General features: G+C 36.4%; 2 protein-coding genes across 6 annotated transcripts in view; both read right to left on the bottom strand.

Moving 5' to 3' along the window:
* Positions 1-443: 443 nt before the first annotated feature.
* Positions 444-7,049, bottom strand: LOC122076123 (probable inactive purple acid phosphatase 1). Of its 3 annotated transcripts, none has more exons than XM_042641413.1 (13): positions 6,859-7,049; positions 5,663-5,845; positions 5,209-5,303; positions 4,995-5,061; positions 4,737-4,859; positions 3,788-3,880; positions 3,227-3,356; positions 2,818-2,899; positions 2,203-2,335; positions 1,670-1,875; positions 1,449-1,574; positions 892-1,201; positions 444-797 (listed from the first exon to the last, which is right to left on the bottom strand). In XM_042641413.1, the coding sequence occupies exons 1-13, from the start codon at positions 6,889-6,891 to the stop codon at positions 492-494; spliced, it is 1,887 nt and encodes a 628-aa protein (XP_042497347.1). In that variant the 5' UTR covers positions 6,892-7,049; the 3' UTR covers positions 444-491. The 3 variants fall into 3 exon arrangements, with proteins under 3 accessions (XP_042497347.1, XP_042497349.1, XP_042497350.1); XM_042641415.1 differs by having other exon boundaries at positions 6,558-7,011; XM_042641416.1 differs by lacking the exon at positions 6,859-7,049 and adding an exon at positions 6,294-6,517.
* Positions 7,050-9,046: 1,997 nt separating this feature from the next.
* LOC122076784 (protein RIK) overlaps positions 9,047-9,941 on the bottom strand; it is a 12,683-nt gene continuing 11,788 nt past the window's right edge. For all 3 annotated transcript variants that reach the window (XM_042642328.1, XM_042642329.1, XM_042642330.1), the window contains one exon: positions 9,047-9,698. In XM_042642328.1, coding sequence (XP_042498262.1) covers positions 9,589-9,698 — 110 coding nt within the window. In that variant the 3' untranslated portion in view covers positions 9,047-9,588. The remainder of the gene's footprint in view (positions 9,699-9,941) is intronic.

The following is a 9,941-nucleotide window of genomic DNA, read 5'->3' as shown; positions in this document are numbered from 1 at the left end:
TTGTGAGAATGACAAAATCAACCTTTCACAAAGCAGAAAAAACTGCCTTTGCAACCATGGTAACATTTATCTCCCTCATATGGCTTGCTAGATTACATACGTCCATGAGAGATAAGAACTACTTGACTAAAAATGGAGAATAGGGTTATAGTCACTTGCTGTCATGCCTTCTCTAGCTCAAATAATTCCATTAGTACAATTGTAGCGAAACACATATAGGTGCAGTTTACCAAAATACCTTAAAAATTCCCTGGGCCTCAAGCCTTTAGGCCCTACCTTTGGAACCAGCCCACAAACCCATTCAACAAAATACAAGGCACCCTACCCAACATTAGGTTCATCTTCTTACCATGTTATAGGCTTTGCTCATTTACTTCACATGTAGCATTGGCATTTAGTTTTGATTTTAGGCCTTTTGCCAGCAATGAATAAAAGATTCAAGGTTCACTCATCAAACTATTTTGTTTTATTCACCAACAGAAACAAGTACATCAAGAAGCTAGTGTCACACTTGGGCAACTATCTACAGTACAGGCCAAAATGTCTCGGTAATCCCGCGAAATCTTGAATGAGTCATACACCTTCCCATCGCTGCTCTTTTTGTATTCAAATAGTAGGTTTGAATGATCAAATGCTGTAAGTTTTACAAATCCATAGTCGTAGTCTTTGTAGTAACTCCAAGAAGTGTTGAGGGAGGTGAACTGAGCAAGGCTAGCGCCTCCCCCACCGACAACTACGTGGATGGTCCCATTCAAAGTGCCCTGGTAGTATGACTTCTCCGTCATTGTGCAAACATTCTGTAATAGAAAACAAAATCATCAATTGATAAATATATATATTCATGGATGCTGTGATGCAGCAAAGATCCATGGAAAAGATTATAGGTAGTACCTCATAGATAGGACATGTCCTTTCATAATTGTGGACATGTCCATAGAAAGCCAGGTCAACCTTGTACTTCTGCCAAAGTTTTTGGAGGCTTTCTCTCCCCATTGGTTCCTCAAATGACCCTTCTTGGGCATAATAGCTACCAGACGAATAACCTAGTACTCGATGTGCAAGAAAGATAAGCCATGGCTGCTTTTGTCTATCAGCTGATGCCAGGCACTTCTCAATGAACTTGTATTGCTCTGTGCCCTCTCTCCAGTCATGTTCTGTGTCTGCTATGCAGAAATGGAACATCCCATAATCTGTGGAGTACCTGTAGATAGAAGGGACATAAAATTCTTATGGGGTCTAAAATGAAAAATATAGGATCATCCGTTAGACTATCACAATCATTAGTATGAGATGGGTTACACGCCAGAGGATCTTTGGGGTGGGACTCATGGGGCCGGAAGTATGCTTTATACAAAGGACACACAAGCGTTTCTTATTCACACAGTACTAGTTTTGGGGATGTTGTAGGAATGCATATAAAGAATGTTGGCTTTCCAAAATTTCAATACCAGAACTTGGCCCGGTTCTCTGCTGGAACATAAAACATGGTTTCTGCTAGGACACCACATTCTCCACCTGAATCTGTATTCTGATAGAAAGATCCTGATCCAGGCCAGTCACGCTCATGGTTACCACTGCAAGGACAAATCACAAATAAAACTCAATTTGGATAAGTGACGTGACAATTAAAGTTGTTCACATGTAATGGAAAGTGCATACAATGACAAACCTTCCAGTCATGTAAGGCACAGTTGATGCAATGGGCTCGACCTGTGCAGTAAACTGATCCCACTGTGAGATGTATCCATTTGCATAAACTGTATCTCCTATATGTAAGACTATATCAATATTGTTTAAGTCTTGAATCAGCTGCTTAGTGGTGTTCAGGGAGCCGGGTTGGTAATTGTTAAATTCATTGGAACCATCAGCCTCGGCCTAAAAGAAGAAAAATATAAAGGAGATTTCTTCAGTTTCTGCACTGAATACTGGTTAACAATCATATGAAAAATATAAACCTTGTATAGTTGTATGAGTGGACTGAAAATACTGGTTAACAACCATATGAAAAATGTTAACCACTGTTAGATGCTATGTCTCCCATTAAGTATAAAACTTTTATGAGTCAACTTAAGTTAGACACAATGCTGATTATTGTAATGAGCTAGATATCATATTTTAATGGTCCTTACATCCACGGCTACCATAACTGAACCAAACAAGTTTTCCCTTTAAAGTGAACGCTAAAATTTTCAAAACTCAAACCTTTCCCATATCGCCAAAAATAATTACACGTTGTAACGAGTCTTGACCAGGATAAGGTGATGCTCTAAATTGGTATATCTGACTCCAAACATATGTGCCATTGAATAATTTATGCCCCAGCTTGTATGTATACCTGCACCATCAATGTTTATGAACTTTTAATGCTGATCTGCATATTATCTGAAAACAAATAAAAATTTTCAACTTGGCGTAACCTGAAGATTTATAACTTAATAACAACTTTCAACTTAAATCCCAGAGGAAAAGATTAAAATGCTGAACTCATTATTACACTGAAATCCTACACTATCTTGTCAATTGGTAACTGATATCAGCAATTTTTCTCCTTCATAAAAAGTTGAAGAATATTGCAATTGATAAATGGGCTTGACATCTAGAGTTGGTCTTAAAAGGACCTTTTCAAACCTAAACTCCTACAATTGGGTATTTGAGGCTTGGAAAACCTCCAATAGACTTATAAAATATCATGAACTATGGTATCTTTAACATTTGAAAGATGTTTGAGAGAAGAATTTTAGAAAAGGATGAGATGCACAGACATAGACAGCAGAAAGCAGAAAGTTGCTATCTACAACTACAAGCAGAAGAGATTACATTGAGTTAGGCCACAAATCCTTCAAAAAACTTGTATGTATGAAACCAGGGTCACGCCATCCAACTGTCCTTGCTGGTGCACCTGCCAATGGACATCAAGTAAAATATGTTATCTGCCATCCTCCATTCAGTCCAATAGTCCATTGAATATAGAACACTGAAAATTATAACATAAGAGCTAGTAACAGACAGATATATTATTCACCCAGAAAAAACAGGGATATATGGACTCTCTCATATCATTGTTCATGACAACGATACTCATTTAGCATCCATATCAGGCTTACAAGTTTTATTTTCTGTGTTAGGTGCCCATATTTGCAGTCTATTCATGGATTTAAATAGGTAAAGATTAAACAAGAGAGAGAGAGAGAGAGAGAGAGAGAGAGAGAGAGAAAATATTGCCGACCACACATGCTGCCACGACTAAAAGTCAATGTTCCAGCTGGGGAACGTATTTGATTTTCTCCTTTGGGACCCCATTCAACAAAGGGCACTGATTCATTGATCCCATATCCACTTGTCCATGTTACAGTCATCTGAGTACAGGGAACAGAATATCATCAGATTCCTGGAAGATCACTATAGAGAAGTAAAGTAGCACAAGATAATTTTTGAGGCACTAAAACAACCCCACAAATCAGCTTCTTTTAATCTTTTCATATGGAGAAAATTGGGATATATCTTGTGATTTTTCTAGCCAAGGACACATTTCACCCATAAAGAGAAAAATATTTTCCTTCTGCCACATATATCATTTTAGCATATTCAAACTAATCTCTTAACAATCCATCATAAGTAATATGGCTTTTGCAGTCCAGTGAAAATATTTGACAGTAAAAACTAGGACGCAAATCTTCATTAAGAAATTTAGAACTGATCTGAGAAACATTTGAAGTATATAAACTACATTCTTCACCTCACAACTGTGGATAGGGTATTGTCAAACCCAATTTCATAACTGACTTACTTCATTCCATGTTTTCCCTTGGGCTAAGCGTGGGTAAACGGGTGCATTCGGATTCACAAAAGTAACAGTATTCGAGACAGCGATCAGCTTTGGCTGTTGTTTCAATAGAAATTCACTGCAGTTAGTATAATAATAATATTAAAAAAAAAAAGGTACCTCAAAGTAGAGGAAGTACAGAAATATTGACCATCAAGATAATTCAATTTTTGTTGTGGTTGTGGCACCATTAAAAGAACAAGATCATCAAGCATGAAAGTAAGCCCCCAATATTTTCCCAAAGACATTTTACAGCTTAGACGACTACAGAAAGTGTGATCTCTCTGTAAATATGAGTTTTCAAAACTCGAAACATGATCTCGACAGCTCTGATAGATGAAACTTTTCAAAGTCCAAAATACTAGATTAGCATAAAAATCCACTTTCCTAGTAAGAAATAATGTCAAACTAATTCACTAGGAACAAGAAGAATAAAAATCTAAACAAGAATAAAATCTCTCCCATGTCGCAACACAATCTCATGTAACAAAACCTTTTGCATTTCAATAGCAGACATTGAAAGCACAGAGGAAACTCCTCATGAAAAAATATAGGAAGATGCTCAATCAATTTCCTAAAAATCAATATATTGTTCACCAGTTTAGCTCCATAGAATTCTCAAGGCTTCAGGAAAATTGGCACTAAAGATACCTTACAATGGAAGAATAAGTTGCAATCTCGCTCTGTTACTTTTTTTATGAGAGGTTGCATTAAAATGTTAGTAAAGTTAGAATACCATCGCAAATATACATTTTTATGAAGGATATATAATTTCATTATACAGTGTTAGAACGATGTATCTGATATCATTTCTATATAAAGCATAGGCCACACATAGGTTTCTGTGATTTGATTGAATAAGAGACTAATAGTTCATATTGTTTGTTAAAGAGAGTAATAATTCAGTTATTACATTGGAGAGTCCACCAGAAAATAATGCAAAAGCAAAGTCGCCTCGCTGGTTGATCAGTTGAAGCTTCAAAGCACCGTTCCCTGTATCCTTGTAGTTAGGATTGGAATAATTTGCAAATTGATACTGCAAAGGAAGAAAAGCACTCCAAAGTTTACTTTTGAACATTCAGAAGTTCTTCCATTCAATGGGAAAGGCGTCTTACAATAACAGAATAGTGATATAAGAACAAGAAAAGGGAAGGCAGGGGCTGTAACAGACCTTGATGGGTGCAGAACACAGCAGTGGAGGAATAACTCTGCCATTATCAGGTGCACAAGTGGAACCACTGAAATTTTTGGAACCAGAACGATTAAATTAGATCAAGAAAATTAACAGAGCATACAAAAGAACTCCTGAGCATAAAAAATTGTCTCATAGCATTTGAAAATTTTGAACCAAGCCAGATTTTTAACTGAAGGTGGTTGCCTCTTACTTCAACGTATTTGCAGGAGAAAAAACACCAATCCAATCATCATTTGATGCATTAGGAGAGATGTAAGTTAAAGTCACCCATTCGCTAGTTTCACCCTGAAATGTTGGAAAAAACCTGCGTGAGTCCAAAAACCTATCGGCATCTTCCAAAGTACTTCATGCATGGTAATCAACATAAAATCTTGTATCCATTTGGGTTCAACCGCAATGATTCAACTTATGCAGTATTTACTTGAGGCTAAATCATGCTGAAATAATGAATTCCACAAGGACTAAAGGTGGTAAAAAAACATTCAATAACACATGAAGAAAACTCATTGGCCTTAACTTAGTCACAGAGGGAAAGTTTGCCATATCATATGAGGGGCAGTGGAAAACTATTTTATCTATATTTAATAAAACAGTAGCAGGATGAAAAGAGGAAACACTGTAAAGGACACAGAATCAAACATTACCTGCAATCCAAGAAGAGTTGGTGTAGCTTTCACAGAAGTAGATTCTTGATGAGCAACTGTTGCCTTCTCAATAGCAATTTGTGAGAGAGGCTGTTCCCCAGGTGGCCTTGCCCCTCCAAGGCTAAGGAGACCCAACAGATTTACCAACAAATGCAGCCCATAAATCCTCACCTTAGCCATTTTCTATAATCAATAGCAGATAAAAAGGGAAAAAAAGAAAGGGTAATTAGAAAATTTTCTATAAGGAAACTCAACAGAAACTTTTTAAGTCCAAACAGTACTGTTTGAAGCATCAAATCAGTATAAACAGGCAACGTTTTGTCATTGCATCAGCATCCAAACCACAAGACCCACATGTTAAAGCTCAGAAAGAATTTAAGATTGAACTTCTTCTACTAAAAAAATAAGTAAAACAAGAAAGAAAAAATAATAAATAGCATACACAGAACAATGAAATCAACCCCTCTTAACAAGAATGTAAAACACCAAATTCCTCTATGGCCCAAGATTTATATTAATCTAAAGACAAGAAAAATAAATGAAGAAGTTCTTCTGGCAGGATTTGAACTGCCCTAAGCTACTGGGCATTATGAAATCTAAAAGGCCAAAAAAAAAAATTTTGAAAACTAACCTGTGAGAGAAACTGGGTTCAAACTTCAAAGAGAAGCCAACATCAATGACAGACAAGGCCGAAACACGAAATACAATTGCAAAAGCAGGGTTAGTTTGCAGAACATATGGATTTTCTTATTATATATATGTCTTAGTTTAACAGTTTCAAGACCAAAGTAAATTGACCAAGAGGGAACCTTTTTTTATTTTCTTTTAAATCTTTTTTGGTAACCAGAATCATATAAAGAACATTCTCTTATACCCAAATAAAATAGACACTTACCCTAGCTGGAGAAGTCAATGTTCAATCCAAGGCCACCCCCACTGGATAATCTTTTTCCATTTTTCTTTTTTTTTTCTTTTTTCCAATATCTTGCAAGTCCAAGCAGTAAAGAAGAGAACCACGACTCTCTGATAGAAAGCACATACTTATACTAAACTTAATATGCCAAAAATCCATAAAAATATCGCTAAAATCTAATCAAAATATACATAAACCACTAAACGTTATGTGGGTTCCTCACTACGAAGAAATTCTCGCTACCCAAATATCCTTACATTCGCTCATCATTCAAAACCTCTACCTTTGGAGATATCTGTTTCACTCTCGCTGACATCTCAATAATCTCATAAAATATGGGATATGACTTTGATTTCCTTTTCCTCTCTCTTAATACTATTTCAGGGATATATAGTTAGATACGAATTGAAACAGTTATTGACTCATTGCAATCTCTACTTGTTTGTGGTCTCTCTTCTCTGTGGGTCTGGACGCCAGCAGATAACAGTTTTGCTTGTTTCTAACTTTGAGATTTCCTTGTCAGTCATTTTCTTTACTTTGAAATAATAGCCGTAGGCCAAGGGATTGGTAGCCTGATGGAACGAAGCCCTTACCCAATCAACCTTCGAGTTGGCTGGTTGTAGGTCAATGGGTTGGTCTCATTGTCATTTTTTGATCTTTACAGCTTGTCTTACAGGACTTTGGCCTAGGGGTTATGATCCCTATGTAGGTTAGCCAAATGATATATCCCATAATCATAATCTCTCTGAGTCTACGTCTTGATCATAAGTCATGCCACCATGCATCATAACACTTTTTTATTTTTCTCCAATTTATGGACACTTCATATTGATATATCTCTTGTTATCTTTTGGAAGAAGTTTCTCTTGACAATGTGATCAAAGTGTTATCGTGGTCTTAGAAAAACTCGATCCTTTATTTTAAGGTATTTATTTATTTTCAATTATTTTTCAAAAGTCTTATTTTCTGGTGGGATTTTTAAAACTCCATTTTACATGTGGTTATTTCGATATCTTTCAAATTTAACATATGAATAGCAGACCTATGGACCCTATTAATCCCAACAAATTTTTTTTTTCACACCTATTGTCATGTGGAAAATAGTAAACAATTCCTCTAGTTATTTCCCATTTAACAACAAATAATAATGCAATACTTGCATGATTCAAGACTCGGACATTCCATGCTTCAAGATTCACGACTCCTCAGAACATACAAACATGTCCTTGTCAATGGAGGGTGATACGGCTAAGTTGGGCTGCCTAATTTGACATATGGCAAATCTCGAGAGTTAAATATTTATTTAGTACTAATTTGTTGTTTGAGCATTGCTTGGAGTAATACGAATCCGTATGGCAGAAATGCAAATCTTGTTTTGAAATACAGTAAAAAAAAATTTCTTTTTGTCACTAGGATTTGCTATTTTTACAAATATCATAAAGTTTTTTATTTTACCACATGGATAGATGATATGTCCACTTCATCGTTTGTATATATAGAGAAGATGGTCCAGATTAATCATGTATCAAATTTAAGAGTCTAATTTATCAAATACCCCTTTTGTATTGTTACACATCCCACGCTTGGCTACACGTGTATTATTACTCTAGACATTACTCTGCAATGCTGTAATCTGGAATTTTTTGAAGTCTTATAATCTTCACCGGTAAAGTTGCTTATCAGAGAATCTCATTCCAATAACACCCAGTCTAAGCTCTGTTTGGCTGGTTAGATAGATGTGAGACAAAAAGTAAGGCAATTCTCCTCCCTAACAATGTTTTCCAGCTTTCACCTTTCGTACCGACACATTTTGTGAGAACCCTTTCAAATCATCACTAATAGGTTGCGTATGGTATGCATTTTTAAAATATATTTTAGATTTAAAAATGAAAACATATATATATATATAAAAGAAAATAAAATCCCAAATACGTTCTAGACTTAGAATTATAGTAAAATCAAGAATATTTTTAGTTGATAATGGTGACACTGTTTTGATACAAATTTTGGTTAAAGATGCGTCCTTGTTGCTCAAGCATTTCATCAAACAGTTCCAAGACACACTGGACAAGTTATAGAGGATCGCTAAGAGAGGAGTCCACTGTCACCGGTGCTACCAAAGCTATGGGTAAAACAAGTAGAGCACCCACATACCAAACTCTCACACATTGATATAACTAATCTAGAAATTGATGTACTTAGTTACATATATACTTGAAGAAATTTCTTTTCTGATTAAAAACAACTAGAACACCCAGGTACCATTTTCAGCAAACCACTTTCTTTTGGGTACTCACCATTTTCAGCAAACCATATTCTCCTGGAAAACATGTCAAAAAAATTAAAATATTAATAATCCTGGAGAACATTTGAAAAAAAAAAATTCAACATCTAATAAACCAATATATTGCGCATCTGTAACAGGAAATTAATAACAGGCTATGGAGATCTGGAAATTCCAGGTACGCACATTTATCTCAACCCCTGTAGACTTTACTAATGCATCATAGGTTAGACGTCAGATTACAAGAACTATGTAATTTAGGGTAATCTAATCTTTCCTCCCCTTCCCCACCCTCCCCAAGAAAAAAAATCCTGCTATAACCAATTACACCGATAAAATACAGCCCTCAATTATACAAACCCGCAAAAACCCCCCCACACCCACCCCCAAAACGAAAATGAGTCAATGGCAGGCAGATTTACAACCCCTCAACAAGAAACCCCCAACTGGAGTTGAGGCCAGGCAGATCTCGCATGCTGTAGGCCAGCAACCTGTCAAACAAATTCCCAACATGATCCAATCAACAATATCTACCACTCGACTTTGCCGACAAGAACAAAAAGAGCCGTCCATTCCCACCAGATGCACTGAGAAGTTGCACACCGCCCGTAAATTTGAATCCGTGAAATCCATCCCTTGCCGAATCACCAAAAATGGCACTTCACCACAATTTTGTTGTTGGATCCTACCAAATTTCATCAGCCTACAAACACTCACTCGGATGACCTCTTATACAGCCCAGAATGGTTTCGGAGCTGAGTTGCTCTTACAAAAGTCTTCAGTGGTTCCATCAGGTTCATCATCCTCCTCGCCATATTCCATGAGTTTAATCAAAGTATCTGAAAGAAACAGGATCTGAGGTTATAAACAAACACTAAAAGCTGAAGAAGTTTTGCAAGTATGATTAGATGAGGAATACTTGCACCAGGATAGGGAAATTAAAGCAGCCTTCTTTCCTGCAGAACACACTGCAGGAATGACACGTCTATTGGTGCATTTAGAACTTGTAACCTCCTTTTGATTGCCCCAAGTCAAATTCCCAAACATTCTTGTGTGTGTGTGTGTGTGTTTGGGGGGGGGGG

The sequence above is a fragment of the Macadamia integrifolia genome, chromosome 4 (genome assembly GCF_013358625.1).
Source record: "Macadamia integrifolia cultivar HAES 741 chromosome 4, SCU_Mint_v3, whole genome shotgun sequence".
Taxonomy (NCBI): Eukaryota; Viridiplantae; Streptophyta; class Magnoliopsida; order Proteales; family Proteaceae; genus Macadamia; species Macadamia integrifolia.
The sequence above is the reverse complement of the archived record's forward strand: the minus strand, read 5'-3'. Positions and strand labels throughout refer to the sequence as shown.